This window comes from Laetiporus sulphureus, assembly GCF_001632365.1.
Source record: "Laetiporus sulphureus 93-53 unplaced genomic scaffold LAESUscaffold_42, whole genome shotgun sequence".
NCBI lineage: Eukaryota > Fungi > Basidiomycota > Agaricomycetes > Polyporales > Laetiporaceae > Laetiporus > Laetiporus sulphureus.
This window is the reverse complement of record NW_024468551.1, coordinates 184,198-211,921: the sequence shown is the minus strand read 5'-3', so window position 1 is coordinate 211,921 and position 27,724 is coordinate 184,198. Positions and strand designations below refer to the sequence as shown.

Below are 27,724 nucleotides of genomic sequence, written 5' to 3'. Positions count from 1 at the left end.
ATTCTCACAGCGAGTCTGAGTCGATTGTGCACCTGCAAGTTTGATTGTTCTATAATTTAGCGTGTGATACGGCAGAGCGTAAAGCGTGACACATAGTGATCTTCTATCGGTAGATCAATCAGAATATACAAATGCTGTCGCGCCAAGGCTTGCCACGACCGCTACAGGATGGATCGGCAACCTGGCTGCATTTCAGCGTACACTGCCTGAAAATAGCCAAGGTCAGTGACATCGATGAATTCGAGTCTGTGATGATTATTGCACCGATTTTGAGAGATTCTGGGTCGATTATATCGCGCCACGACTGGCGCATAATCGCCTGGTCAATACGTTAACCACCCCGAATCGCCGTTGCGTATCATCATATTTGAATAGATGCTGGATATTGATCTTCTTACTATACAAACCGTACGTAACCTCTTTATTGACTAGACTCGCTTGCGACCTCAGCTCGACAGGCGGAAGACACTCGCACTGCATGAGAAGCTGAAAGAACGCTGCACTCGTTCACCGTCTTCCGTCGCATCGCCGCCGCTTCCTGGTGACGTTTGTCGCTGCGAACGCCGAGCAGATAACTTCAAGTTCGACTGCATCAGCAAAATCGTAGAGGATGCGATTATGGGCGTGGAAGCACCTCCAGAGTCGCTTTGGAGATTATAGCTCGATTAAGCCAGCGCCCACTATGCTGCGCACATAATCTGATCGACCGCGCCAGGCCTGTCAGAATCAGAATATTCCTCCATTCTGACTCTCAGAGGTGTTCTGGTTTCACGGTTGGCGAGCAGGTTGGCACCGCGCCGAGGTCTTATCGCGCCACCCCATGCATGATGCGACTGACATGGCTTTTGCTCTTGCTAGTCTAGCAGTTGCTAAGACTACATGATTGCTCTCGTCTCGCGCTGCAGCATGAATTACTATTGTTGTGACGAACAACACCATTTGCTTCAATGGATGACACATCACTTGTGGAAACATCTTTTCTGGTTTGCAAGTAAAGAGGTTTTGCCAGGTACGTACCGTACAATCGGACCAGGGCGTCCAGAGTGTTCATCTCCGATACCTTCCTTTTCGTCTATTGTTTCATCCAGAAGGTTCTCGAGGTTCCGAATTTTAGTACATAGCCTTTCGTAGCTGATTAGAATGGAGGGGCTACGGTTAGCGAGCGGGACCAGGTATGACTGATAGGCGCGATCCATTACGTAACCTTGGTCACGCATGCGGTCACCGACAGTGTGCTTGCTCTCCCTCCCACAGAGCCTCCGGGTCATCAATCGTTCCTCATTCCTGACGAAGCAGACTGCATGAACCGTTTGCGAATTGCAAAGACGGTCAAATCGTTTCACACTTCGTATGGACTTCCAAACAAATTTATCCTACCCTTTATAACGCTGATCTATGTATGCAGTAGATTTTCATATTGTAAAGCCTGTAGACGGCATCGTTCTTAACATGGTTCTACTTTCGGTATGGCCTTCATGCTACTTTAGCGGACTATCAGAAGAATTGACCATTTAACTGACAGTCCACTCCGGACGACATATCAAAGGATATTCATACGTTCGTGAGCGCTGATTGGGAGCCTGAACTCGTCAACGAGACATGGGAGTCACCGCCACATACGCGTAAGGACTTCATTCGTCTCGAAGGCTCTACCATTCCCATCATCGGTAACCACTTCTATCGTGCCCCCGACGGGCTTCTGCTCAAAGTCGGCGGCAGCGAGGGTGAAGCCCAAATGACAGTCCTCGCTCGCTATGTACTTGAAGACACCCTCACAGTCCTGAGAGTGCATGCTTTCATACAGATACCTCCCAATATCAGCGCGATTCTTTTGGACTACGTGCAAGGAATCCCTCTTAGTGCTTTGTGGAATGATCTCTCCGCAACACAGCGAACGACTATCAAGAATCAGCTATGTGATGCTTTGCTTGCGATGCGAAGGCCCTCGTTCGAGTACGCTGGACGACCGGGTCGCAAGCCCTACGTTCTCCCAAAAGAGCTCGGCTTTTCGGCCCATGACTTCTGTTCTAATGTGGAGGAGTGGAATGGATCACGGGAGCGAGCGATTGTGGCCACGTGGTGGACGCGCATCGCGCGGAATCTTTGCGCGAGCAGCAATGCAGGCTCGTCAAGACGGATCGCTTCGTTCTTACACATGGAGATCTATCCGATCGCAATATCCTTGTAGATCTGAATACACTCACCATCGTCAGCCTTCTTGACTGGGAATACGCAAATGTAGTCCCTACTTATTTCGAATACGTCGCAGCTAGGCTCTCTGGTGGCCATCGGTCATATTGGCGAGCAGAGCCTCTGGAGGTTCTGGAGAAAGTGCTGGAAAGGGAATGTGGAGAGATGATGACTAACGTAGAGGCAGAACTTGCACGCTGGAAGGCCCTCGTGGATGTCGAAAGATACGCTCAGGGTATGGATGATGACTGCACATGGACTTTCGAGCAAGAAATTTCTTCTTGTGAGTGAGGACTCTCCTTCTCTTTATGCGATCCACCCTTAAGCTGATATCATCCAGCTCAAAAGCCAGAAGTAACGGGCATCACGAACCCAACAAATTTCGCTGGTGCCGGCACGATGGGCAATTTCGATTAGATGCGGTCAGGAGACTCCAAGGTACCCGAATTTCGATTTTGACGCTTATTTCTGCCAACTGCAACGTCTGGGATACTTTGCATTCAGGTGTGCCCGGAGACTGCTTCCTATGGCAGTCGGGAAAAATACATAACAGTTCCATACTTTATCTTTCCTTTCCCGTGGAGGGAAACCAGTAGGAGGACTCCCGAAATTGTCCGACACCTTCGGCATAGCCTGTCATCGTAGTCAGTTGAGTACCTATTGGAATATACAGAAGAACGCCGGGCATACAAAGTGTGCAACGAGTTCTCATAGTAGGCCATAGTGAAAATCATAATGGTAACGTAACAAAAACATAAAGCAGTCAAGTGCATATCCACGATGACGTACATATGCGGTCCTCAATGTATTCAATAATCATCATGGAACAAGAAAGGTACTCAATGCGGAAAACTCGTCAGCATCGATTCGTCCCAGATACATCCAGGTCTCGACCTCGAAATACGTGCCAGTTCAACCATGTATTTCGCTGGGAGAGCGCCTGTGGTACTCTTGTTATGTCCTTCCTCAACCAGGGAACGGAATCCTTGGATCAGTGCATGCTTGCACTGATCCAACCTCAACTCGTCCGCATCAACCCCCGTCGCCTTGTCATCCCCAATGATTGTTGAGCACGCGTTGTAGGCCTTCTTGACGTAATCACGAAGTCGTTCAAGAGCGGCGAATAGGGACTCGCCCTCAGTGACCCTGACCTCGAGCTCGCCCAGTGGCTCGCGGGATTGGATGGATGTGATCGTCCGTGGGAGGGGTGGGGGACGATCAGTGCGGCCCGAATATGAGCCAAACATCTCCACAACTCCAGGCTCCTCCGGGACGAGGTGAATACACTCCACTCTGGACGATCCGATAATTAGGATGAAGGAGTTATGGTGGGCACGATAAGATGAGAAGAAACCGAGCAGATTGGACAGCATTGTGTAAGTGCGTGCTTCGAGTAACTGCAACGAAGTGAAGTTGGGATCTAGCGCTCGTTTTTCGCGTGCGAAGAACAATTCTGATTATATAAGTAGACGGAAGAAGATGCATCGACGTAAGGCAATATATGCCACTAACTCACCCCGGAAATACTTGGAGGAAACAATATGCCTGACCTAGGCGCAGTTTATTCACATATTGTAAATTTGCTGTTTTACTGCTGGCATTATCCAACTGGCAGGCAGTTGCTCGTCCTCTCAGGATCTATCCCACCCCGCTGCGCGCGTGTACGACCCCAACGCTTGTGACGAGACGTCCACTTGTGCTGTATGGCAGTCTCACCAAAGTGGAAGGACATACCGCTGATGCATTACCAAAGGCCGTCACTGTAACAGTACACGAGACCTCCAGCGCTGCCGCGGTATACAATGATGATATTGCATCGTCGAGTTCATTGATTGCAAGAGACCACTTGTCTACTCGACGGCCTCCGCAGCGTCTGCGAGTACGACCACGACAACTTCTCAGATTGGAGGTTTCGGGACCTGTAGCGTTCTGGAGATCGAGTTCGATACTGGCTTTGACGGACGGAAGGAGACATCGTTCCAGCCGGTCAATCAGACATCGTACGATCATTGGCATCAACTTCTGCTAACCTTATCATCTCAATGTACTGATTATTCGATGTTGTAGGGTCCGCACAGAACGTCGCCATCATCACACAGTTCATGTGTGATGCTCTCACGAACACCTGCGGTGCCAACGAGCTTGCTAAGACGACATGTCCGTCAGCAGCAGCGGCGGCCAGCTCGGCCCCGTCGGGATCTGGAGCACAAGCTGATGCGTTCAATGCCGTCTTCGGTATCACCACAGACTTCGCGTCCGTCCCCGAGGTCAGTAACACTGGTGTGACGAATTCTGCCCCTGCTGGTTCCTTCATGGCTGCCGCGTTTCGACGAGCTCGAGCGCCACCACTGCCGCTGCTGCTGTGAGTGTTTGCATGTTATTTCTTCTTGATACTCAACTTATATGAACGGCTCTAGACCACCTCAGCGTCCGCTACTGCTAATACTACGGCTTTTGCAGCCTCAACGAGCTCGACTTCGGCGGTGGCTCAGATTGGTGACTTCTGTTCCTGCTCTGTGGCTGAAATTGAGTTCGGCGATGGGTTCGATGGCTGCACAGAGGCCTCGTTCCGTCCTGCCGACCTAAGCTCGTACAATCATGGTGAGTGCCGCAAATATGCGCTATATCGATCACTGCAGAGTCTAACCCATTCGTCAGGCTCAGCAGATGGTATCGCGGTCATCACCAGCTTCATCTGTCAACAGGTCGATGACGCCTGCGGCGCGAACAACCTCGCGAAAACGACCTGCCAGACTGCCGCATCCGCGGCTAGCTCTGCAGCTATCGGTACCGGTGCACAGGCGGACGCGTTCAACGCGGTGTTCGGCATCGCGACCGACTTTGCTGCTGTACCCGAAATCAACGATCAGGGCCAGACTGTAACAGCGACTGCAACTGCATCCGCGTGAGCTTTCTAATGGCGTTGTGTTCTGCTACCGAGCATGCTGTAGTGATTGTTAAGTGAGAGTCCATCTGCAATATCTCCTGGCGAGGGATATATTGGTGGTATGCACGTTTACGCACCACTGTATTGATAGGAAGAATGATGATCTATGTCTTATTTATCACGGCCGACATACGTCGGAGGAAATTTTACCCCATTTTTCCGACGAGAGCAATACGATGACTCGAAAGTGACACTTGAAGCAGTGGTCCGGGATATAGACCTGCCAAGGACGCCTTCACATGCGAGTGAGATTGTGCATTGTCAACTCGACCTCTACAACGCGTATCTGAAATCCCGGTTTTGTTTATCTGTCAAGTCTAAGTACTCCTGCGAAGCAACAATGGCGAGTTAACGAACCAGTTTGTGCATCGTAGTACGGCAATAGACAGAATTACGCACCTTTTCTACCTTCTTCTCCACGTGCGTGCCGTCCGGTAGGAGAACCTCGATGTAAACGTCGTCGTAAGTCGTGTCACGTTCCTCCATATCTCGACGTCTGTTTTCTCGCGCCAGAAGGAACCGGATGATGAGCAGAATAAACATGCAGCATACGTAACAGATGCCTATGACAGCCCAAGGAACATGGTTCCTGTACGCGCCGCACTGATCAGTGAGTGCCTTTCCCTGACGACACGATTCGTACTCACCGGGGTTCATATTGTGCCTGCCAGATGAATGGCCCAGCGGAGTTGCCTACGCAATAGCCGATCAACATAATGGCATTGGACGTGACTTTCTTTGTATGGCCTGCTGTGACATTGGTCAACCAAGATAGAGACAGCACGAACGCCGTGACATTGATATCTGTCAGAAGATGGTGTAAGCATTGATATAAGCCGAACTGCATAGAAGACAGTGTACTGGTTAATTCTTGACCACAAAGCAGCCCGACCTTGTCAGTCCAAGGTAGCAGGTTGACCAGTAAGATCCCCAATAATGTCGGCAAGTACCAACAGAACCCAACGTACGCTCGCGCGTCCTTGAGCCGAGAAGCAAGCTGCACGCCGGACGATATGGTAATCAATTCAATGGTGCCGCTGACAAGGGCGAAGAGCGTCGTCTCCTCGTTCGTGAAGCCGAAGGAGTCCATGATGATTTGCGTCTGGTTAGTAAGGCTATTCGGAACATTGTCCAGAGCAGAGAACAAGAAGAACAGCCACGTCTTTAGGTCTGTCAGCGCCTCGTAGAACCTGTGGAAAGGTCAGAGGGGAAAGCATGAGGCACTCGAAACTCAAGGCGTATAAGTCGCAGGACGCACTGTTCTTTCTTGAAATGCTTGTTCTCCACGCCGGTCTGATTTGTCTGCAGCAGGTACGTTAAAACGAGCTCAATAGGAGTATGAGCAGGCTATTTCGCTTCCATACTTTGAGACGTTGCACGGCTATAATGCGTTCTTCATGGGTAAGAAACCATGCATTGGTGGGCGAGTCCGGGAACATGATCCTACCAATCGTGAACTTCGTCTTTACTGTAATTCATGACATGCGACGTACCAGAACGCACAGGCAGTACTCAGAGTAATTGCTCCAGTTATGACAACAAGCCTGCCAAGCCGTGTCATTTCCCAGCGGAGTTAAGGGTTACGGACAGCACCCGACTGACCATTGCCAGGGATGGAAGTTCTTCGTGTGCGTGTGCAAAGAACCGAAACTGACTAGACCGAGGATGATCTGAGCTGTCCAGAACGTGTCAAGACTGAGTGCTTGATGACTTGAAACTGACATACCGGTACCATTCATCATGACTGTCCATTTCATTTGAGTTGCACACAGTGGAGATACAATCGTGTTCGTCAAGAGCGATTCATCTAGAACGGACGAGGCACTTACACCAGTAGCCAACGCGGAGCGTCTGTTCTGTTCGGGTGTAGAACATAGAAGTGACGACCATGAAGCCTGCGGTGATCGAGCCTTCGCACAAGCCGAGGACGAAGCGACAGGCGAAGAGCCCTCGGAAGTCCTTACATGCGGCGTGGCAGCACATGGCAGTTCCCCATACAAATATGTTCACGCTATACAAGCGTGATGGACAGTGTAAGCGAGTGGCAATCTCGATGTGGAAGCAGACGCGGAAGAAGTACCTGAGCCATTTGCCAACCGGCAATCGTTGTAAGGCAAGGTTTTGCGGATATTCAAAAATCAGATAGCTAATATAGAATATGGTTCCCAGCCTGTGACGATGTCCATTCGGAACGGCTGGGATTGAACTTGCAAAGAGGACGCACCAATTGTATCTTTGAAAGCGTGAGAGTAAGCGGATAGAGGACAGAGGAGCGACGCACTCATTGGTGGTCAGATGGATATCCGCCCTGTACGGCGGAGCTCCACAGCGGATCTCACCAATTGTTGACCTACACTCACTTGAGCCCCAGAATTGCAGCATTGCCTAAAGTCAGCTTGTCCATATACTGGACCCAGTAAATTGCTATGTTATACGGGCTCATTAAAAGCCATAGATACGATTAAACTGAATGACTCACTGCACATCAGCGGCATAATGTGCCAGTCGATCTTCCGCCGTACGCGAAGTGCCTCCTTCGGATCAACATCCGCAGCGATGCCGGCGACCAGGAGAGCGCCTGTATCCGCTTTTTCAGAGACGACGGAGACATGGAGGGCTCCGTTCTTCCCAGAGCTACCATCCAGAGTGCCCTTCTTTCTGTACTCCAAGGACTGCATGAAGGGATTGAGAAAGGCGGTTATAAGAATGAGAACATGAGCGTCTTGGAACTAGCAGTAGATAAAGGGATGAAAGCGCTGAGCGACTCCACATACTGGAGCCGCGATACAGAAGATGAGTCCATATCAGGGGTATGCACATCTGCCAAGGTTCCCCGTATCTTTCGAAGTTGCGAAGCACTTTCGCTTGTTAAAATGTAAGGTAAGAGGCTGAGCGATAGGCCACAGTATCTTATCATCCTGAACAATGCTATCAGCCATGGGACGTGCATGTGCCAGAAACGCCATGGTGCTTACTTAACTATGCGATGTCCTGAAGCATGGCATATGTACGCGGCAGTGAAGATCTCAGCGGCGACGTAGTCCTATGGTCTGAAGATCTGCGTGATAGTTAACGCCTTCGGACACGTCCTCTGCTGTAAGCAACCGAGATATTCGACTGGGGCGAGTGGAATGGAATATACCGAAGGCACACTTCCTCTTATCTTTGTCCTATGTTCTCTCGAGCGTGGGTGTCAGCCATTACTCCCAATCAGCAACTCAGCAACTATGGCTTGCGATGGTGTCGTGTATCCCTCGAGAGTAATTGCCTCATTTTGATGCAGTTGACAACGTGCATTGCAGGATGGTTCAATAAATACACAGCTGCGGTCTCTAGCGTCCAACGAAAATGAGCACATATGCATTCAGCGTGACTTCACATAGCTGCAGAACTGGCCATGAACGATGCAGCCATGGGCATCGATAAAGGAGCGCTGACAAGCATGGGTAATGCATAGCTTTGTAGAGATAGCTCAGACAGCACAGGGTGTGTGCCAAGCTGATTGGCTCCGTCGTCGCCCCTCCGGATATAATACTAGAGGTTGCTTGAATGGACTTGCAGGGATGTTTCACCACCTACAACGGAAGTTCCAAGCAGTCGTGGAAAGCTTGTCGACAGACATGACATCTTAGCGCATCCAGTCGTACTCTAGGTCCGAGGAAAAAGCAGCACGGGTGCAGTCTCGAGTTTGTCCGTCAGCCAGTCTGGATGTAAGGGGGGGGACTCATGTCTATACACAGCGTGATGCTACGGTCACGCGCGTCACAACGGGCGAGCGCAGATTGGGCGGTCGCCTTGCTGTTACATTTTCTGAGGCAGGATTAGGAATATCTGATCAGCGTAGGCCACCCACGACCACATCATTTCACCTCGCCGCGTCTGCTTTTGCTTAATCTCGAGTTCGCATCGTAGACCTCTTGATCGTCGTGTACAACGGGTTCCTTTTGAATCAACTAGCATAATTTCAGTCTGCATGTTCCGCGCAACCATTGCATGGAACTCTTGGAGCCAAGGAATTGGGGCAAGTTGGCTTGTAGAGATCTCGGTGTCTAAATGCTTGTCTTACATCGGTCACTCGCCCGTGGAACGAAAACAGTGTCCCAAGTATTCGGAATCATTTTGCGTAAAAGGCGGTAAGTACGCACAGCATCTCCTTTTGATCACGGGCCCAGGGTCTCCCCTGGCCGTATGCTCGCCGTCTCGAGTGTCTGGCTAATTGCAGCGAGTTTAGTAGCGACCATGGATATCGGAAGGGAACGCAACGAAGCAGGACAGGATATCATCCCTGTCCCAGAATTTATACCCGGGATCTAGCCTTGAGAAGTCATTTGTGACCAAAAAAGCTGAGTCCTGACCATTTAAACGCGTAGGCACCCGAAGCCGTTCCTTTGTAGCATCAAACCTCGACACAGCAAGGTATCTCAGCTGATCTTCCAAGTCAGCAGCGAGACCAAGTGAGGGACCGGAAGCAGGATTTAATGGCTTGTACATGCCTAATAAACGGCTATCTGTTCGAATTGTACGAATATTTCTCGCGATTAGGCGCGCCCTGGACGCGAACTTTTGGTCGCGCTTTCCTCGTCTCACCTTTTGCTCCTGGAAGTCTTAGGTCAATTTATATTTGATGCCATCTGCCTCACTCAAGTTCAGCGCTCAGTGCTGCGTCAGCATGGATTTGCACAGTACCAAAAACGTATATCGCTGAAAGATTTTGGGTCGAATGGGTAGCGTTTGGTACGTTGAGAAGCTTCCATCAAACAACCACATTGCATTTGTTACGGCCTGAAAGCAGCTATAGAGCCGTCCAGTTATTATCGGACACGCGTGACATCTCGGAGTACATCTTTGCATGATGTGCTTTCACAGACGTCTACGTCCCAGGTTCAACACCCAACACAGTCTCACGGGAGGATTCGCATGATAGAGAAGTCGTAGAACCGGAAAAAATCAGTGCGTCCGAGGAGACTTTCAGCAAGGCCAAGATCGCCGAAGCGATGCATTGACGAGGTGTTCGTGTCCTCCACGCCCTTTGAACTGCGGCCGGCGGCGTGACTCAATAACCCTTCTAACCGCAGAAACATTGCATGATGCTCACCTGCACGAGCGAACTCAAGCCCGACCTGCTCGAATATCCTGCTGGCTTCTTACCAGCTGGAAACGAGACAGATGTGTCAACACTTCCTGCCAGTCCTCAGAAAACTCTTCCCCAACAATCCACTCGCATTCGGCCACATCTATGTTTGGGAAGATGCGATCCAAAAACAATGCGACCCCGCCAGGATTCGTGATCCTATCCGTGAGATGTTCAAACGAGATCGATTGGAGGCCGTGAGATGGAATGGGATATGGATCGAGGTCTGGGAGTGGATCCGTCAAGAGTGAGGTAATACGAATGGACCTCAGCTGTGGGCAGAGTGTCGCAAAGTATATTAGAGAGTGGAGATGGGCTTCGCGAAGCCAACCAGAATCGTATATGATATCTATCGCTGAAAGCTTTGGCCATGCCTCTGCTAATTCCCGCATATCCTGATCTGACAGCGGAAACGACCACTCATCTAGATGCAACTCTACTGAATGCAGATGTCGCATTCTGAATAAAGGTTTGACGAGTGTGATGAATGCCCCATCTGTACCAGGCGCCGAATTGCCATCGTGATTGTAGATTTCCAGCACGGATAATGTTTCTGTGCATCGATCTGCGATTGATGCGAATAAAGCACAAGAGCTGTCAAGGTCTTCCGCCAGAGGTAGCGCAACTCCTAATGATTGGATTCCCGGGAGTAGCACAGAGTTGAAGAAGTGGGTGAGAGAATTGACATCACTAGATAGGTGCAGGTGCTTCAAAGCAACCAAGTGTACGAAAGACGTTGAGTGACCCATATTGAAACCACCCAGGTAAGCTGTGTGAGGGATTTGAATGAAGCGAACATTGTCAACACGGCTGGATCGAGTGTAGATTCAATAGTGAGATGGACCTTGCGTAATCTGTTACAAATAGAGAATGAGAGCAAGGAGGAGAGCTGGTCGATTCCATATATTGTGATCTCCTCCAGAGAATGGGCTTTGACAGAGAGGTCATCAAATAGCAGCTTCATGTGGAACTCCATTGCGTTGTCCGTGGTCATACTGGATCCATGTGATAGCTCTTCTCCGAGGTACTTGAATGCGAACACCCGCATCATCGATGAGGTGAATTTGTTCATGCTGAAGTCCAGTGGTGATATCTGCTCCCATTCAAAATGCTGAACAGCGGGTAGAAGAGGGGCTCCACCATTCGTCTTGCTCATATACTCCAGCGCAGATGGATGGATAGTCCACTTCTGGCGAGAAAAGAAAGCAGATTTGATGCATTGGGAATATAGTTTGTATCGTGTCCATTCTTGCGGAGAGATGGGCCTACAGAAACACTGTTGGAACCCTGGCTCAGAACAATTCAATCGCAACTAGTGCTTTCAAACTCACATATGCGAGCTCTTTCCTATGAGAGAAGCCTCCCTCAGTCGGATGCAACCCCTCAAAGATCTTGAAGAGAGGCAGGAGGTCATACATCCGCTCCCAGAGCAGCTTCACTGCTGGCAGAAAGAATGCTTTACAAACCCGTGCGGCACGAGCCAGGTCACCTTTGCGGGTACCATCTCGGATCGAAAGGAAGATGAGCTCGAGGATATCATACGCTTGTAGAACTCTTTGCGTTGCCATTGGAGGACCCTATGACTCGATACTGAAGTTGACGAAGCTTAACGAACGAGATGGACTCGAGACAACGTGTCGCGAGAGTTGCGCAACTTGCGCTTGTCCGAATTTCGAACATACGCGTAACATCACGCGTATGACATCAGTTCAAACGTCCTATACATCGTTATTATCCTGAAACGATGCGTCCATTCTTATAATTGATGCTCTGGAGCTCGAGCTTGAGCTTCAAAATTGCAACGTTGAACTTGATGCTACGCCGTTGCAGCCTCGGAGGAGTTTTTCCCTTTCCATCATCGACTCGCAACTTCCATGCGCACCGTCACGCGTCACCGGTAACGTCGCGCCCTCTTCCTTCAAATACACACAACATCACTTTACCAACCAAAATCGCATACAATCCTCAACGAACGACACCACCGCCTCAACGTTCAACGACAACCCTCCTCGGCATCATCGGCATCATCATCATCACAAATCAAACCACACTGAGAGTAAGAGACAGTGAAATTCAAACAAACACGAGCACAGCACAACGTCCACGACACGAACGAGCAAACGAACGACTCCGAGCGAGCGAGCGATAAACATATCAGAACCAGACAAGCAGGTGTCCATACGTGTTACGTGTTACGTGTGATAAAACGAGTCGATAAATGAACAAGGCGTGCGTACGTAGCATAGATGCAGATGCGGAAAAATAATACCAACGATCAACAACTACCTAGCTGCGCCGGCATACATACACGGCCGGCTGGGCCAGGCGCACTCCTCCACTAATGGATGGACGGACGGACGGCGGGACCTGTACTGCGCATCAGCACGGATGATACTTATGCTTGAGAAGCAAAAAGGCACTGACGACGAGCATCGCGGCCCTCTCCGTCCCATCCTCATCCTCATCCTCACCCACCCAGCCCGGCCTCTAAGCACCACATCCAATCCAATCCTAAGCATATCATATCACATACCCCCCCTCCCCACCACACCACACCACCACACTCAACAAATAACACAACACTTATTCCCCTCCCAACTATTCGCACCGCGGCTCCCCCGCCGCTCATGCCCCGCACTCGGCACATGCGCCGGCACCCCCTCCCGCATGAGCATGCTCGCCCGCGTCGCCGCCTCAAACACATCATCCACCCCCTCAATCTTCAGCGCGCTGCACTCCTTGTACGCACGCGCCCCGATCAGCTGCGCCACGCGCTCCGCCTCCGCGCGCGTCACGAATTGTTGCGCGGACGGTGAGCCTGGGCATTCACATCCAGTCAACAATTGAGCGAGGTTTTTGCAGAGGATGAGAGGTGGATGTACCTTCTGGTGGTCGCAGATCTGATTTGCAGCCGACGAGAAGAACCGGGATCGTAGGCCCACAGATCGAACGTACTTCCTCTATCCACTACTCATACGTGCGACCCGCTCAGCACTGCCGTCGCACCACAGTGTAATAGGACACGCACCTTTACAGTGACATTTTCCAACGAGTCCGGCGTATCAATCGCGAACGCGATCAGGATGACATGCGACTTGGAGTAGGACATTGGCCGTAAACGCTATCCACCCAACCAAGCACATCACGCAAGGAAGGTGCCAGCGAGCACAGTCGCAAGGAGGGTTGCAAGGCACGAATCACAGGTCGAGGCACAAGCACAAGACAAGCGCGGCGGAGCACGAAGATGAAGAACGCACGGACCGCCAGACCGACGCCAGAAGACCGCGCATCAAGCGAAGCGAAAACAAGCCAAACACAAGCATGACGACGAGTGACGCAATTGCCCACGGCGACGGTTTGCCGGTCAAGCGAGGTAAGATCATTTATTGAATTAAGCGCAAGCGCAAGCCAGCAGGCGAACAGGGCAAGCGACGGCGGAGATAGCAGATTCGGCCATTTTCAGGTACGAGCGAAGAACACAAGGAACGAACGTGCGTGCGGAGCGAACAGTCGGAGGAAGGGAAGAAAGACGTCTAATGAGCCCGGGCTCGCAGCTGGCAAGGATCCTCAAAGCGTACCTCGTATTCTTCTTGGCCGCTGCGTGCCGTGACGGGCAGTGTCAGCCTAAGGCAACTAGTGTGAGATGGGCATGGAGCACGTACGCGGTATCCCATAATGCGAGCTGTACGGGTTTTCCATCTAGTCTGATCTCCGCGACATAGTTCTCGAAGATCGCTACAGGGCCGTGCGGAATTATTGAAGACGATGCGTTGATGAGATGCGGATGTTATCAGCGGTGTCCGGATGCAAGGAACGTGGCCTACTCACTTGGTTGCTGCATGCGGCAAAGGACAGAAGGCGCACGTCAGTATAGATGTCATACCGCTCCCGCACATCCAGGAACATGGAGCAAGGACAGAAGGGTGACGAAAGGGTCGGTGGACGAAAATAGAACACAGGGCTGCGGAAGGGGAGAGGACGGGAAACGAAGGGGCGAGAATGCCAGAGGCAAGGAAAGGGCGATACGCACGTATTCCTTGGGAAACTCGCCGAGGGCAAAGGAGCATAGGAGCGACGTCTTGCCGCAGGCGCCTGGAAGAACGAGTGGCACAAACGCGGCACAGCCATTCGAGGAGAGAGGACAAATTAGGCAACCGTCAGCTGCGTGTGGACGAGTCAGAGAAGGCAGAGCGGGCGCACCATCACCGACGATGACGAGCTTTCTCCGGATCTGCGGCGCGGGACTGCGTGAGCAATGCGCAGGCTGGAGACGGAGGTGGCCAGCGGCTACGTACGGCGTTTTGTGAGGACATGGGTGGAGTGGGGTAGGGGGCTGCGGGTGGCGAGGAGGAAGGTGCCCCTGGTATGCTAGGCGGGGTAGGCGACGCGGCTGTGCGACCCAGTGTGCGCGGCGCGAGGCAGTGAGCTCGGCGGTGTATGCGGTGCTTGGAGGGTGCGCTTGTTCTCAGGCGTCGGCAGTGGTAGCGTAGGCGGTGGTCGTCGTCGTCGTCCGCAGAGACAAGCACAGGGAAAGGACAGCGGGTGGAGGAGGGGGCACTTTAACAGAGCAGAGAAGGAGAGACGAGAGGCAAGGGAGAGACGGGGCAGGCGAGGCTGCAGCTGCAGCCTGAATGCTATCGATGCTATCGAACCAAAATGGAACAGCCCGGAACGGGGCCGCCTAATTAGTCAGCGGCATCATCGGCCTGGGTGGCGCTGCGCCTCATTTCACACCGCGGCCTCGGACGAGCGCCGGCTCCGACGCTGGTGTCGGCGCGCCCTCAGCAACCGCCGGCCGGGAGCACCGCCCACGCCGTGCATGTGTTTCTTTCGGACGTTCGTCGTTGGTGGTCGGTGTGCTGGCGAGGGCGGGAGCGCGGGCGGTGGCGGTAGGTCGGGCGGTGATGTCAGATCGATGGGAGTCACCGCCTCATCTGTGAGCCAGGCTCTCTTTCATTGCACAGCCTGCCAACCCGGTCTAACCATCTCCGCTTATTCCCCCTACCCGCTACCTCTCATGACTTTGCCTCTCTCCGCCTCTGCACCGTACTTCGAGTTACACGCGCGCGCTAGTTCGGGCGTGGCTCCCGTCCTTCCACTTGCAGCTAGCTCCTGCGGTCCTCTTCTCACACTCTCGTCTCTTTGCTCTGCCCCCTGCTCTGCTCACCACTTCATATTACCCTTCGCAATAGTTCTCTTCCGGAGATTCAGCCTCTCCGAGCCGCAGCTGTTGCACGGCTGCAACGCGGCCGCCTCGGGATCGTCTCCGCCCTCCTTGCCGCAGCCTCAGTCAATCCAGCTTACAACATTCCTATCTCCCGCTCCAACACCCCAACGCAACACGCATATCCCTTTCTGACATGCGAACAGCTTGAAACGCGAACCGGAATGTGACTGATACCCTCGTGCGTCAAGCAAATCCCAGCTCTTCGCGCCACGCAAACAAGCCACCAAACCACACGGGGCCACCGCCAAGTCGATCAGCCTCGCGCACGGAAGTTGCATCGCTGCTACCCCCGCGTGTCCTACACGAACCTGATGAACGGAACTGCTTGCCGCCGGCAGCGCCACAGACGCGCGTTCCCACCCCGCACGCACACGCGCAGATCGCTATCTCCCGCTTTGTGTGTGTACTTGTGCTGCGCCAATTCTGCGTGGTCGTGCCAGCTGCCACGATGGTCACCGGCGGCCGATTTCGCCGGTGCGTCTCTACCTTTGCTTCTGCTTCACTCGCGACTCGCTCTGGACTGTACATCACATTCCCAGTCGATCAGATCGATGTCTGTCCTACGCACATAAAGTGGTATCCCTGCCTGGCTACATACGACTGCTAGTACCACCTTGCGCAGCATCATCGATCGCAATTCGAACATCGATCGACACGCACGCTCACCAGCACTGGTTGCACCGGGAAGCCTCCGAGCCACAATAATAACGTTGACCTGCCACGCTCTCGTTCGTGTCTGACCGCCTGGTGGCAGCAGGCTACGCGACCGCACTTCAATGGATGCTTTCTGGACACTCGTCAGTCCCCGAAGTGCTGCAGCTTCCCAACACCTGCCATCTTCAGCCGCTCAGCCGTCCCAAAGACCGACAAGCGCGAGACGTTCTCGCGACGCGAACAACTGCGCTTGCACCCCAGCGCTCAGTGGTAACTCGACCAGTGATCGACACGCACGCTGACCAGCACTGCTTGTATCGGGAGATATCCCAGCCAGAATAATAACGATGCCCTGCCACGCTCTCTTTCATGCCTACCTGCCTGGTGACAGCAAGCTACGGGACCGCACACCTGAACGTCCATAGATCCTCCAAGTGCCGTAGCTTGCCAACGCCTACCATCCTCAGCCGCTCAGCCGTCAAGCTCCAAGGACCGATAAACGCGAGCCGTTCCGCGACTGCGCCTTGTACACCAGCGCTCAGTGTGGATGATGGTCCTTGTGAGTCTGCACAGCCATCGCATCGTCACGCCCTGCGCGGCCTCACGTCAAGCTGGGGCTCGACCGCTCGCCGCGTGCCCCAGCCTCATCTTGCGTGGTTATTTCTCTACATGGTGTCCTCGTCACCATGGGCGTTCTCACGCGGAGCGGCTCCTGCATGTGGGTTGGTCGTGCGCTTCTTCGTCGTGTGGTCGCGATGTAATGGCCTGTTGGAGCTCGTTCTCGGACGGACGATGGTGGCTATGGCGAGATGGCTGCTTGAGAGGGTTTTCAGTATCCATATCGTCCGAACGGTCGACGGGCGTGCGCTCGGTGATTGTACTTTTGTGTGCTCAAGACGCGATACCACGCCACGGAGCCGCGCGTGGTACGACAGGCATGATGAACTCGCATTTCATACGACTTCTCCGGCAGGAACGTACTTCAACAGCTGAAAGGAAGCGGACGCCAATGCCGCTCCCACGTCATGCACACGTCTCTGAACAAGTTTCAAAACCATCTTGCCAGCCTTCAGCTTCAGACTCAAGCTCCGCCTGTCCTGCTCGTAGTCTTCGCTCTTACGCTGCCCCAGCCTCATCTTGTGTGGTTATCAGTATCTCCATCGTGTCCTTGTCACCACGAGCATTCTCACACGGAGCGGCTCCTGCACGCGGGTCACTCGTACGCTTCTCCTTTGTTACACGCGCACTCGCGACGCATACCCTGATGGAGCTCGTTCTCGGACGGCGATGGTGGAAATGGCGAGACGGCTACTGGAGGGTGTTCCAGTGTCTATATCGTCAGAACGGATTCCTGTGCGCTCTGATGAATGCATGCTCAAGACGCGATACACACCACGCCACGGAGCCGTGCGTTTGGTCCCACAGGCGTAATGAAATCGCATTTCATACGACGTCCGGCGGGAACGCGCGTCTGGTATCACAGGTATAATGAAGATGCATTTCATACAGCTTCTCCGGCGGGAACGTAAACAGCTGAGAAGAAGATGCATGCTGTTCAGGCAAGCCGTCAAGCAAGCTCTCGTAATTGGATAAGCATCTTCTGTACCTACCGCTAGCGCCTGTCAAGTTGACAATATCAATATTCATCGGACCTAGCGCTCATTGCGCCACATGGTCGCGTTCGCACGCTGTCGGTGTCAGACTAGTGCTGCTGAGTATGTACCGTCTCTGTATATATACTTATTGGAATGTTGAGGCCGTTGAAGGGGCGCGTCTTCTTATCTGCTTCCATTGTATGCTCGCGTGATGATCGCATGCCGCTGAACGTATGTGCGATCGCTTCTCATGTTCTCTCCCTGCTTTTTGTGCATGGAGCTGTGCGGGTGCAGGTGCTAGTGGGATGCGTGTTAGCTGGCGGCGCGACAGTTCCAACGCTCACCTGGAAAAACAAGCACATCGGGAGTTTTGTCATTTAATCCGGGACAAAAGTACAGACAAAATTTGAATTGACCAATGAGATTTGCTACAATAGTACTTTAATCCCGGATTAAATGACAAAACTCCTGATGTGAAGGTGCGATCTGTTCGACGCTTTGGACCTTAACAGAGAAGAAATGACTGTTTGTGAAAAGACGTCGGCGAAGTGCTTCCTCAAAGCCCTCACTACCAGTGCCCATATCGACAGAGTGTAATTCCCACTGTTGGACCGCATGAGCTCCCAGTCTAAGGTCTTTGATTGAATAGTAACGTAAGCATGGGGCTTTGGACAAATGTTTCCAGGATGCCTGTCATGCAATGAAATGGGCGCTGCGACCGATGACTTGTGGGAAAGCTCTCGATATCAGGGCTGCTTCCGACTTCAAGTAAAGTTCAGATCACTCCACGCCGCTTCCATGCCTGACTGTCCACACAGCATAGCTCGTTGGAACTGTCTGCGCTATCATGGCCATCCTTCACTTCGTTACGACCTCTACAACGCCCTCAAGAGCGCACCATCGTTGCTTACCTGAAGTCGCGTAGGGGCGCTCCTCGTCCACGATGAGCGAAGACAAGCCATTGCAATCAGAGGGCATCCTGGAACGCATCCTCGTATCGATCTTGACGGACGAATCGTCCGATGACGCTCAACGGGTAGCTGATCTGGCTCGGCTCACACAAGTCAGCCGGACGTTTTTCTTCCTTGCCGTGGAATTGCTGTGGAGGGAGATGCGTGACGTCCTTCCTCTTTTCAAATTGTTCGCGCTGTTGTGTCCGATCGCGGCCGATGCGGACCAAGGAGCGGCGCAGACGTATGTGAGTCGCTTGTGTATGAGCAATTCGAGTGGAGTCGATTCATGCTCAATGACAGTGTCTACGTGGTCCCATCTCCGCAAAGGAGTGGGACAGATTCAAGCTTTATGCTCAGTACATTAAATCGGCCGAGATCTCGTCTCGGTCATGGACGATACATCCTTCCGTGTTGGCACACATCAGCCAACGAAACGACGGCGCACCTCTTCTACCTTTCCTTCAGGATCTCGTCTGGACACAGCACTCGTCTCTTGACACAAGTCTAGAGAAGTTCGTATCGTCGACCACGCGAAGTCTACACTTCATCTATGCCGGACAAGGCCACCCCAGAGGCGCGCAATGCGACGGAACAGATTTCGCGATGAAGTTTCTGTTTGAGAGAGTCTCTGCTAGAGCGGCGTCTTTGGAGAAGCTCTGGATCGAGGGACTCGATCATTCCTCCTCCGTGCTCCCGTTCTCCGTCTGCGAGAGTTTGAATGCGGTCGAGCTCTCGCTCAAGGATGAACTTGACCCGGACGTGCTGGGAATGCTCGCTTCCCTCACCTGTCTCACAGAGCTCTGTCTCTGGAACCTCGAGATGCGCGGCTCGGTAGCGGCTGTACAGCTTGCGGCGGTGAAGACCCTGCGCATGAGCGGCGACGCTTCTTCGCTCACCAACTTCTTCACTTCCGTGTCACTTCCGGGAATCGAAACCTTGGAAGCGCGCATGAGCGCGCAGGAAACAGAGGGGTTCCGATTATGCTTCATGTCTCTCGCAACCAGCTGCGCACAATCATTATCCTCCCTCACCGTAATTCAGACCAGCAGACCAGGAAACGCTGATGAAGGGGCGTTCAACTTGCTCATCAAGCCCCTGTTCCGGATGCGACAATTACACTCGGTCGACCTCAACCTGGAGGGCTGGTCATTCTCAGTCACCGACGGAGACATGCGGGAATCAGCGGAAGCATGGCCGTACATCTCGACTCTAAGGCTCGTGTACGACGTCGGGCCAAACAAACCCCACATCACGTCCCTCCTCCACTTCGCCCTCTTCTGCTCGCGACTGGAGTCCATCCACGTGCCCTCGTTCTCGATGGATCGACGTCCACTCCGCCAGTCGTATCCTATCTTGTCGCATGGATTGCGAACGATATCGTTCGAGCCTTCAGACACCCCGATCGCGGACCCCCGTAACGTAGCGCTGTTCCTGGATCGCATCTTCCCGAACTTGAATGCGGGAGATGGCGAGCAGCAGGAAGTGGGAGGCCCGGAGGACAGTGAGCAGCAAGAGGCAGCCGTTCCAGCCAGCAGTGAACAACAAGAGGCAGCCCCTCCGGTCGACAGTCCTCAGCAAGAGACAGCTGCTCCGGCTGGAAGTGAGCAGACAGAGACAGCGCCTCCGGTCGATAGTGCCCAACAAGAGGCCGCTGCTCCAGCTGGCAGCGCACCGCAAGAGACAGCTGCTCCAACCGGCAGCACACAGCAAGAGGCAGCTGCTCCAGCTGGAAGTGAGCAGACAGAGACAGCCGCTCCGATCGATAGTGCTCAGCAAGAGGCAGCCGCTCCAGCCGGCAGTGAGCCGCAAGAGACAGCCCCTCCGGTCGACAGTGCTCAGCAAGACGCGAGCCACGAGATGAAAAACGACTGGATGGCAGTCTTGACGTTCCTGTCGGATTTCCAGCTGGTGAGAGAACATCAGAGGATACGGGAGGGGCGGGGATTGCTTCGGCCACTCAGGGACTTGAAGGTGCGCGTCACGTACCCGTACCGTGAAGTTGCTAAACGATATCGCAGGGCGCTTCCTTGATTCAGAGAGCTGCTTCTGGCAGGAATGGCTCCCTAGCTGTGAATTGAATTGCTCGACGTGTGCGGTTCTGTCGGTCGAAGTCTTTGTCCGATGTGATCGTGGTAGTCCTTTCAGAAAGCTGCTTTGACCGAAGAATGTTCAGACTACGCTGACGCGTGTAGCGTGTCCAACAGAACGGAAAAAAGCACAGCTGTATCAGTGCATAGGAAGTTCAACGTCGCATATGCCTGATGGCATGCCAGTTACGTGTCTCCTCTTGACCGATTGATAGTTTCACTGCATTTCCCGCTCGCTTGATTCCGCCACGAGACGTTTCTGTACCATGCGTCGACACTGCAGAATGAATATCGGCAATACCTGCTTAGGCATCTGGCCAACTCCTTACATTATGGTCCGGAAAACGTCAGATGCCACATCATGCTCACATATCTGGGGGCTTAGATGAACTCCAAGTCTGCCCCGTTTGAGTCAACTTTATAAACGGAAGGCGAGGAATCCTGTAGGAAACCCGTCCGCTATTTCCACTGAGCGCTGCGCCGTAAAACATCATGTCGACGTGCAAAAGATATGATGAGTGAGGCAAATGGCATCAGATAACAGTTTTCCTAAGACCTCTAGGAGCGGTAGTTGAAATCATAAGGCCTTCGAAAGCTGGCGCCCGGCGGGCGCGCCTGATCGCGAAAGATATTCGTACCATTCAAACTAATAACCTTTTAACAAGCACCTGCAAGCCCTTCAATTCGGCTCTCGATTGCTTACTTGTTATCACTGTGGACTTGGGAGATCAGCTGAGGTACCTTGCTGTGTCGAGGTTTGATACTACAGAGGAACGGCTTCGGGTGCCTACGCGTTTGAACAGTCAGCTTTCTCGTGCCCGGATGTCAGTCATGACTAGGCCAAACTCTCACCTTATGCTCCCATATATGTACTCTGGGACAGGGATGATTTCCTGTCCAGCCTCGTTGCGTTCCCTTCCGATGTCCATCGTCGCTACTAGATTCGCTGCAATTAGCCAGATGCTCGAGTCGGCGAGCATACGACCAGGGCAGATCCTGTAGTCGATGTGAGCACCAATACATACTGCACACAGGTGGAGCGATGTTCTACCTCCGTCCAAACCCAAAGATAAATGTGTAAGGATCGAGCGCGCCTTCCTTATTCTCGGCAGTCTCGCGAAAGCGTTCTGGGTCGAAGACCTCTGGCGAAGGAAACATCCCCGGGTCTCGCGTCATAGCCCTAGCGGATAAATAAGAAGTACCTCACTATGAGCATGAAGAAAGAGCCTACCAAATGTTCGCTATGATCATAGATCCCCCAGGGATGTAATATCCGCGATATTCATCGTCAGCAGAGACTTGATGAGGCAGCCCTGGATAGTGGGTCAGTTACGCACTCTGCTCCGCCTTGGATGCTATGTACCAAGAGGAGCGGGAGCTGCCCAGCTAAAACGACGAAGATGGATAGTGAGCATTAACGCGGAGACTAGCAGGGGCGTACCGGAACGTCTCTTTCAATACACACTCTAGGTAGGGCAGCGACGGTCTGTCACTATGAGTTGGGAGCTGTGAACGACCGATGATTGTGTCCATTTCCTCCTGAGCCTTCCGGTAGACATCGGGGAATAAAGTCATGGCTAAGAAAAACGACGTGATCGTGGTAGCGGTCTGACATTGTTCTGTGAGCCTCGACACAATTGTAAGAGAGCAATACGAACGGTATCGTTACCAGCTGATGGCGAGAGTGTACTCAGAAATTGATCCGCATGTCTTTCATCGCTCTTACCTTGATACATAACGGCTGCGCCTGCCCTAATACCAATCTCGTCCTCGGCACGGGTAGGACTGTTGGATATTTCCTCGAGCAGCTTACTCACATACGATGGTTTCGCGGAACCACATGCCTAGGTCTGTTCAGAAATTGTGACACAGGTAACAAAAGTGCTGTACCATCTCGTCTTTGACTCTCATGAACGGGACGTTCATGGACTCAAATGTCGACCGCCTGAGCTCCAAAGCTTTGCGTTTGAATCCTGCGCCTGGCATCCAAGCTGGGATATATTGCACTGTTGATATATTTGGAAGGGAGGATGGTCAGCCCACTTACGGGGGACGGGAAGATATCAGAAACATGAGACAACGCCTACATATGGGAGCAAAATCGACCAAAGTCGAGCCGGCTCCACCAGATTCAGCGAGTTCTGTCATGACTTCGTCTGCCTTGACCACGAAATCGTCGTCATTGGACGTTACGGTATGTCCGTAGCTGACCTCAAACAAGATGCCGGCAGTATATCTGCTCCTCCAACGTGAATATCTTCGGCCCTCCGCAAAGATCGAGCTGACCTCTTGATGTGCAACGCGAAGTCCTTCGGCGTTCGAAGCAATTCCGAGAGGAATCGCGCCATCTCTCGCCGCTGAACTGGCTGGAAGCTGTTTAATGCAGCCCTGGTCGAAAGAGTCGCCTGGTACCACTTCCGCTGTTCACGCCAAGCATCGCCGTAGTTCATGAGGACGATATTCGGCTGGTAGGCCTTGGCTCTGAAACATCGCGCATCATCAATAACGGATCATGATGATCGGGAATAATGCATGCAACGTACAGTTCGGCATACATTACGAAGCGGGGCCTATCCGAATATATCGCACCACGCTTCTCCAACAGCTCACGAGCAGCGTGCACGGAGTTGAGGACAATGACGTGCTTCTGAAACAAACGTGCATAGACGACATCCCCTGCTTCTACTTGAATACCTGCGGGCAAAGGGTTCTACGAGCAAAGCATACCGAATCTGTTCCCCCATTCGGCGAAAGTAAGCTCCTGGTGCTCGAATGGTACTTGAAGGGCATTGCCGATTATAGGAAGTCGATTTGGGCCAGGAGGAAGGTGTCGGTCTTTCGCTCGTGCCCAAAAGCGGAGGAGGGCCAGACAGAGCAAAACGACGCAGATGAGAACCAGATTCGCAGATAACGTCGAAAGCAGGGTAGTCATCATTCCGTGATGAGATAACTTCAAGTTGGAGGGCTGTCAACAGCTTCTTTATACTGGACAAAGGGCCAAGTCATGGGCGGACTGGATCTGTCGCATGAGCATGTGCATGCAATGCCCCTCTTTCTCCACCTGTTCCCCGGCTGTCACAAGGGCAGGGGCAGAGACGCGAGGAGCGACTCCGGTCCGCGGGATGCTGCCGCAGCTGACCGACCGTGGGGATCGGTGAATCATAACGAAGCTCATCCTCCTATCTAATATGAAGGGCAGCATATCGGTATTGGTGTATTCATAAAATTATTATCAGAACATGCCTATCATCCTCTATTTCTACATGCCGTGACTGCGAGGGCATTTTATCAGTGTTGCTGATGATTGTGGCCTTTGGTTATTCGTGAAAACATTGAACGAGCTAGAAGGAACTCTCATTAATCTATTGAAGACCAACGTGCTTTTCTGGGTTGTCACGAGCGCGGAATTTCATTGAATTGGTGTCATGTTTCTCCCGTGTGTTGGAGCAACGGTATCGCGGGACTCACCACGTTGAGACGCCGAAAGATGATCCAGTCTGTCTGGCCGCTAGACAGGCTAGTCATAGTTAGCATGGCGCAAGAAGCAACTGGAGGCATGATATAGATTTGACCGTGGAGCAATCTCGAGGCCACCAGCTATGCGACTGAAGAATCAAACGGAGCCTAGCGATGATCAAGTGTAAGTCTTCGAGTTAGTTGTTGTGGTCACGCAAAGCTGGATGCAACCCAGCAGCATGCATTTCACGCTCAGCTGGAGTACTTATCCCCTGGCTTGGGGAAGCTTCAGCTTCAGAGCTTTGTGAATCGAGGATCGTTTCAGGATTAAAACGAATGAAGGCGAGTGGCATCTGCTTCTGCGTGATGTCACGCGTCACACGTCAGTTCGAACTTCGGACAAGCGCCGCAACTGTCCTCGTTGTCTCATCCATCTCGCTCCATCAGCTTCAGTAACAAGCCATGGCGCTTCTCAACGGCAACACAATGGGTTCCAAAAGGCTAGTATCTCACAGGTCACAGAACATTACGAGAGGAGGTCTATCTGAATATGTTCCATCGCGATTAAACACTCATCGTCGTACTCTTTGTCTTGTTTTTGCTTCGCCTGATGCACGGCTTTTGGCATCGACTGATCTGGCATTGACTGGTCTGGCAGTCTGTCTGATCTTGCTTCGCCGCGCTTGTCTTCTGTATGTGCTCTCGACCTGCGATTTGTACCTTGCAACACATAGCGGCTAGCCACTTCCACGTCTCGCCTGCGCATGCTCACACTGCCCCGCACCGCAGATCCGGAGAAAGCTCGTCATCGTCGGTGATGGTGCACCCGCTCTGCCTTCTCTGACTCGCCCACGCATAGCTGACTGTTGCCTAATTTGTCCTCTCTCCTCGAATGGCTGTGCTGCGCTCTTCTTACGTTTGTGCCACTCATTCTTCCAGGCGCCTGCGGCAAGACGTCGCTCCTATGCTCCTTTGCCCTCGGCGAGTTTCCCAAGGAATACGTGCGTATCGCCCTTTCCTTTCCTCTGGCATTCTCGCCCCTTCGTTTCCCGTCCTCTCCCCTTCCGCAGCCCTGTGTTCTATTTTCGTCCACCGGCCCTTTCGTCACCCTTCTGTCCTTGCTCCATGTTCCTGGATGTGCGGGAGCGGTATGACATCTGATACTGACGTGCGCCTTCTGTCCTTTGCCGCATGCAGCAACCAAGTGAGTAGGTCACGTTCCTTGCATACGGACACCGCTGATAACATCCGCATCTCATCAACGCGTCGTCATCAACATTTCCGCACGGCCCTGTAGCGATCTTCGAGAACTGTGTTGCGGAGATAAGACTAGATGGAAAACCCGCGCAGCCCGCATTATGGGATACTGCGTACGTGCTACATGCCTTTGTCGTATTAGCTATTTGAGATTGACCTCGTCCTCCGTCGCGGCACGCAGCGGCCAAGAAGAATACGAGGTACGCTTTGAGGATCCTTGCTAGCTGCGAGCGCGGGCTCATCAGACGTCTTTGTACCCTTCCTTCGACTATCCGCTCCGCACGCACGTTCGTTTCTTGTGGTTCTTCGGTCGTACCTGAAAATGGCCGGATGTGCTATATCCGCTGTCGCTTGCCCTGTTCGCCTGCTGCCTTGCGCTTAATGATCCTGGCTCGCTTGACCGGCAAACTGTCGCCGTGGCCGTCGCCAATGGGATTGTATTGCGTCGCTCGTCGTTATGCTCGTCTTTTTCTTGTGTTTGCTTCGCCCTGATGCGCGGTCTTCTGGCGTCGGTCTGGCGGTCCGTGTGTTCTTCATGCTCCGCCGCGCTTGTCTTCTGCTTGTGCCCTCGACCTGCGATTCGTGCCTTGCAACCGGCCTTTTGCTCGCTGGCACCTTTCTTGCATGATGTGCTTGATTGGGTGCATAGCGTTTACGGCCAATGTCCTACTCCAAGTCGCATGTCATCCTGATCGCGTTCGCGATTGATACGCCGGACTCGTTGGAAAATGTCACTGTAAAGGTGCGTGTCCTATTATACCGATGTGCGACGGTAGCGCTGAGCGGGTTGCACGTGTGAGTAGTGGATAGAGGAAGTACGTTCGATTTGTGGGCCTACGATCCCGGTTCTTCTCGTTGGGTGCAAGTCAGGTCTACGACCACCAGAAGGTACGCGTTTCACACTCATCCTTCAAGGACCCGCATTATTGACTGGACTGGATGTGGACGTCCCAGGCTCGCCGTCCTCGCAACAGTTCGTGACGCGCGCCGAGGCGGAGCGCGTGGCGCAGCTGATCGGGGCGCGCGCGTACAGGGAGTGGAGCGCGCTGAAGATTGAGGGTGTTGATGATGTGTTTGAGGCGGCGACGAGGGCGAGCATGCTCATGCGGGAGGGCGTGCCATCGCATGTGCCCAGTGCGGGGCATGAGCGACGCGGGAGCCGGGGTGCGAGTAGGGAGTGGGAGGGGAATAAGTGTTGTGTTATTTGTTGAGTGGTGTGGAGGGGTGTGGAGGGGAGGGTGGTATGCGCTATGATATGCTTAGGATTGGATTGGATGATGGTGGTGATTAGAGGCCGGGCTGGGTGGGTGTGGGAGGATGAGGATGAGGATGGGACGGAGAGGGTCGCGATGCTCGTCGTCAGTGCCTTATTCCTGCTTGTGTTTACGTACTATCCATACTGATCCGCAGCGCAGGTCCCGCCGTCCGTCCTTTCGTGGAGGAGAAGGATCCCTGGCCCAGCCGGCCATGTATGTATGCCGGCGCAGCTAGGTAGTTGTCGGTGATTGGTATTATTTTCCCGCATCCGCATCTGCATCTACGTACGCCATGTTCATTTATCGACTCGCTTATCACACGTAACACGTAACACGTATGGACACCCTGCTTGTCTGGTTTTCATGTCTGTCTGTTTGTGATGTCGCTCGCTCGCGAGGAGTCGTTCGTTCGCTCGTACGGTTGTGGACGCTGTGCTGTGCTCGTGTTTGTTTGAATTCCACTGTCTCTTACTCTCTCGGTCTGGGTTGATTTGATTTGTGGTGATGATGATTGATGTCGGTGAGGCGTTGATGTTGAGGCGCCGATGGCGTTCGTTGAGGCTCGTCACTGCTGGATAGGAAGGGACAGAGCGGTTTGAAGGCGAGTGACACAGTGTGATGATACGCGTGGTGTCACGCGTCAGTCCGCGGTCAAGCGCGTTCATCCGAGTCCATCTCGCTCGTAGAGCTTCATCGATTTCAGTATCAAGCCATAATGTTTAGTCAGTTCGAACTCTGGATAAGCGCAATCGAGATCTTCATTGTCTCATCCATCTCGCTCCGTCAGCTTCAAGCTTCAACGCTCAGTAGTAACAAGCCGTAGCATTTCTCAATGGCAACGCAGAGGGTCTTGCAAGCCTACGACGTGCTCGACCTCATCTTCGCTTCGTTTCGAGTCTCTACAGCTGAGCGGCCTTTTGTCGTCGATAGTGCCCGCAGGGGTGACCTAGCTCGTGCCGCACGCGTTTGTA

General features: G+C 52.9%; 13 protein-coding genes across 13 annotated transcripts; 7 read left to right on the top strand and 6 right to left on the bottom strand.

Annotated features, from left to right (window-relative positions):
- Window positions 1–1,449: 1,449 nt before the first annotated feature.
- LAESUDRAFT_738383 (uncharacterized protein) lies at window positions 1,450–2,481 on the top strand (the record flags this gene model as incomplete). Its single annotated transcript, XM_040910887.1, has 3 exons — window positions 1,450–1,464; window positions 1,598–2,079; window positions 2,124–2,481. The coding sequence occupies 3 exons, from the start codon at window positions 1,450–1,452 to the stop codon at window positions 2,479–2,481; spliced, it is 855 nt and encodes a 284-aa protein (XP_040760937.1).
- A 270-nt stretch (window positions 2,482–2,751) lies between these two features.
- On the bottom strand, window positions 2,752–3,606 carry LAESUDRAFT_729456 (uncharacterized protein). The gene has a single exon (XM_040909634.1). The coding sequence runs from the start codon at window positions 3,561–3,563 to the stop codon at window positions 3,030–3,032; it is 534 nt and encodes a 177-aa protein (XP_040760936.1). The 5' UTR covers window positions 3,564–3,606; the 3' UTR covers window positions 2,752–3,029.
- A 125-nt stretch (window positions 3,607–3,731) lies between these two features.
- On the top strand, window positions 3,732–5,099 carry LAESUDRAFT_716378 (uncharacterized protein; the record flags this gene model as incomplete). The annotated part of the gene is made up of 6 exons (XM_040907246.1): window positions 3,732–3,764; window positions 3,806–3,985; window positions 4,030–4,234; window positions 4,258–4,457; window positions 4,608–4,791; window positions 4,849–5,099. 6 exons carry the CDS (start codon window positions 3,732–3,734, stop codon window positions 5,097–5,099), a joined length of 1,053 nt encoding a protein of 350 aa, XP_040760935.1.
- Window positions 5,100–5,208: 109 nt separating this feature from the next.
- On the bottom strand, window positions 5,209–8,140 carry LAESUDRAFT_751773 (MFS general substrate transporter). Its single transcript, XM_040911685.1, has 16 exons — window positions 8,113–8,140; window positions 7,617–8,055; window positions 7,498–7,561; window positions 7,419–7,445; window positions 7,362–7,370; window positions 7,218–7,307; window positions 6,967–7,148; window positions 6,864–6,881; window positions 6,740–6,812; window positions 6,631–6,681; window positions 6,502–6,580; window positions 6,396–6,439; window positions 5,999–6,327; window positions 5,785–5,941; window positions 5,537–5,726; window positions 5,209–5,464 (listed from the first exon to the last, which is right to left on the bottom strand). The coding sequence occupies exons 2-16, from the start codon at window positions 7,813–7,815 to the stop codon at window positions 5,411–5,413; spliced, it is 1,566 nt and encodes a 521-aa protein (XP_040760934.1). The 5' UTR covers window positions 7,816–8,055; window positions 8,113–8,140; the 3' UTR covers window positions 5,209–5,410.
- On the bottom strand, window positions 7,705–8,166 carry LAESUDRAFT_377525 (uncharacterized protein). Its single transcript, XM_040902232.1, has 2 exons — window positions 8,113–8,166; window positions 7,705–8,055 (listed from the first exon to the last, which is right to left on the bottom strand). Exon 2 carries the CDS (start codon window positions 8,052–8,054, stop codon window positions 7,836–7,838), a length of 219 nt encoding a protein of 72 aa, XP_040760933.1. The 5' UTR covers window position 8,055; window positions 8,113–8,166; the 3' UTR covers window positions 7,705–7,835.
- A 2,811-nt stretch (window positions 8,167–10,977) lies between these two features.
- LAESUDRAFT_762174 (uncharacterized protein) lies at window positions 10,978–11,836 on the bottom strand (the record flags this gene model as incomplete). Its single annotated transcript, XM_040913053.1, has 2 exons — window positions 10,978–11,544; window positions 11,600–11,836. 2 exons carry the CDS (start codon window positions 11,834–11,836, stop codon window positions 10,978–10,980), a joined length of 804 nt encoding a protein of 267 aa, XP_040760932.1.
- Window positions 11,837–12,832: 996 nt separating this feature from the next.
- Window positions 12,833–14,581, bottom strand: LAESUDRAFT_738381 (rho small monomeric GTPase; the record flags this gene model as incomplete). The annotated part of the gene is made up of 9 exons (XM_040910886.1): window positions 12,833–13,086; window positions 13,151–13,235; window positions 13,297–13,389; window positions 13,847–13,865; window positions 13,931–14,003; window positions 14,226–14,229; window positions 14,299–14,360; window positions 14,469–14,499; window positions 14,564–14,581. The coding sequence occupies 9 exons, from the start codon at window positions 14,579–14,581 to the stop codon at window positions 12,833–12,835; spliced, it is 639 nt and encodes a 212-aa protein (XP_040760931.1).
- Window positions 14,582–15,040: 459 nt separating this feature from the next.
- On the top strand, window positions 15,041–15,717 carry LAESUDRAFT_377225 (uncharacterized protein). The gene has a single exon (XM_040902229.1). The coding sequence runs from the start codon at window positions 15,088–15,090 to the stop codon at window positions 15,625–15,627; it is 540 nt and encodes a 179-aa protein (XP_040760930.1). The 5' UTR covers window positions 15,041–15,087; the 3' UTR covers window positions 15,628–15,717.
- A 642-nt stretch (window positions 15,718–16,359) lies between these two features.
- On the top strand, window positions 16,360–17,807 carry LAESUDRAFT_377366 (uncharacterized protein). Its single transcript, XM_040902231.1, has one exon. The coding sequence runs from the start codon at window positions 16,697–16,699 to the stop codon at window positions 17,636–17,638; it is 942 nt and encodes a 313-aa protein (XP_040760929.1). The 5' UTR covers window positions 16,360–16,696; the 3' UTR covers window positions 17,639–17,807.
- On the top strand, window positions 17,769–18,161 carry LAESUDRAFT_377342 (uncharacterized protein). Its single transcript, XM_040902230.1, has one exon. The coding sequence runs from the start codon at window positions 17,898–17,900 to the stop codon at window positions 18,123–18,125; it is 228 nt and encodes a 75-aa protein (XP_040760928.1). The 5' UTR covers window positions 17,769–17,897; the 3' UTR covers window positions 18,126–18,161.
- Window positions 18,162–18,384: 223 nt separating this feature from the next.
- Window positions 18,385–21,148, top strand: LAESUDRAFT_814833 (uncharacterized protein). Its single transcript, XM_040914633.1, has 4 exons — window positions 18,385–18,512; window positions 18,563–18,942; window positions 18,998–20,668; window positions 20,716–21,148. The coding sequence occupies exons 2-4, from the start codon at window positions 18,688–18,690 to the stop codon at window positions 20,773–20,775; spliced, it is 1,986 nt and encodes a 661-aa protein (XP_040760927.1). The 5' UTR covers window positions 18,385–18,512; window positions 18,563–18,687; the 3' UTR covers window positions 20,776–21,148.
- Window positions 21,149–21,483: 335 nt separating this feature from the next.
- On the bottom strand, window positions 21,484–23,716 carry LAESUDRAFT_814832 (cytochrome P450; the record flags this gene model as incomplete). Its single annotated transcript, XM_040914632.1, has 13 exons — window positions 21,484–21,571; window positions 21,637–21,780; window positions 21,836–21,964; window positions 22,016–22,097; window positions 22,148–22,170; window positions 22,226–22,392; window positions 22,443–22,456; window positions 22,511–22,628; window positions 22,675–22,790; window positions 22,872–23,020; window positions 23,071–23,265; window positions 23,328–23,460; window positions 23,512–23,716. 13 exons carry the CDS (start codon window positions 23,714–23,716, stop codon window positions 21,484–21,486), a joined length of 1,563 nt encoding a protein of 520 aa, XP_040760926.1.
- Window positions 23,717–24,702: 986 nt separating this feature from the next.
- LAESUDRAFT_738380 (ras-domain-containing protein) lies at window positions 24,703–26,708 on the top strand (the record flags this gene model as incomplete). Its single annotated transcript, XM_040910885.1, has 9 exons — window positions 24,703–24,744; window positions 25,030–25,060; window positions 25,180–25,241; window positions 25,311–25,314; window positions 25,538–25,610; window positions 25,679–25,697; window positions 26,147–26,239; window positions 26,301–26,385; window positions 26,452–26,708. 9 exons carry the CDS (start codon window positions 24,703–24,705, stop codon window positions 26,706–26,708), a joined length of 666 nt encoding a protein of 221 aa, XP_040760925.1.
- Between the last annotated feature and the right edge of the window lie 1,016 nt (window positions 26,709–27,724).

Excerpts from the sequence above, each read along its gene's own strand:
- LAESUDRAFT_377525 (XM_040902232.1), bottom strand. The coding sequence starts at position 8,054 with ATGATAAGATACTGTGGCCTATCGCTCAGCCTCTTACCTTACATTTTA.
- LAESUDRAFT_377225 (XM_040902229.1), top strand. The coding sequence starts at position 15,088 with ATGTGTTTCTTTCGGACGTTCGTCGTTGGTGGTCGGTGTGCTGGCGAG.
- LAESUDRAFT_377342 (XM_040902230.1), top strand. The coding sequence starts at position 17,898 with ATGTTGAGGCCGTTGAAGGGGCGCGTCTTCTTATCTGCTTCCATTGTA.
- LAESUDRAFT_751773 (XM_040911685.1), bottom strand. The coding sequence starts at position 7,815 with ATGCAGTCCTTGGAGTACAGAAAGAAGGGCACTCTGGATGGTAGCTCT. Across the intron at positions 6,682-6,739 it reads AACTTCCATCCCTGGCAATG|GCTTGTTGTCATAACTGGAG; the intron begins GTCAGTCGGGTG and ends ACGGCTTGGCAG. Across the intron at positions 5,942-5,998 it reads TTGTGGTCAAGAATTAACCA|ATATCAATGTCACGGCGTTC; the intron begins GTACACTGTCTT and ends ATCTTCTGACAG.
- LAESUDRAFT_377366 (XM_040902231.1), top strand. The coding sequence starts at position 16,697 with ATGATGGTCCTTGTGAGTCTGCACAGCCATCGCATCGTCACGCCCTGC.
- LAESUDRAFT_814833 (XM_040914633.1), top strand. The coding sequence starts at position 18,688 with ATGAGCGAAGACAAGCCATTGCAATCAGAGGGCATCCTGGAACGCATC. Across the intron at positions 18,943-18,997 it reads AAGGAGCGGCGCAGACGTAT|TGTCTACGTGGTCCCATCTC; the intron begins GTGAGTCGCTTG and ends GCTCAATGACAG. Across the intron at positions 20,669-20,715 it reads GGCCACTCAGGGACTTGAAG|GGCGCTTCCTTGATTCAGAG; the intron begins GTGCGCGTCACG and ends ACGATATCGCAG.
- LAESUDRAFT_729456 (XM_040909634.1), bottom strand. The coding sequence starts at position 3,563 with ATGCTGTCCAATCTGCTCGGTTTCTTCTCATCTTATCGTGCCCACCAT.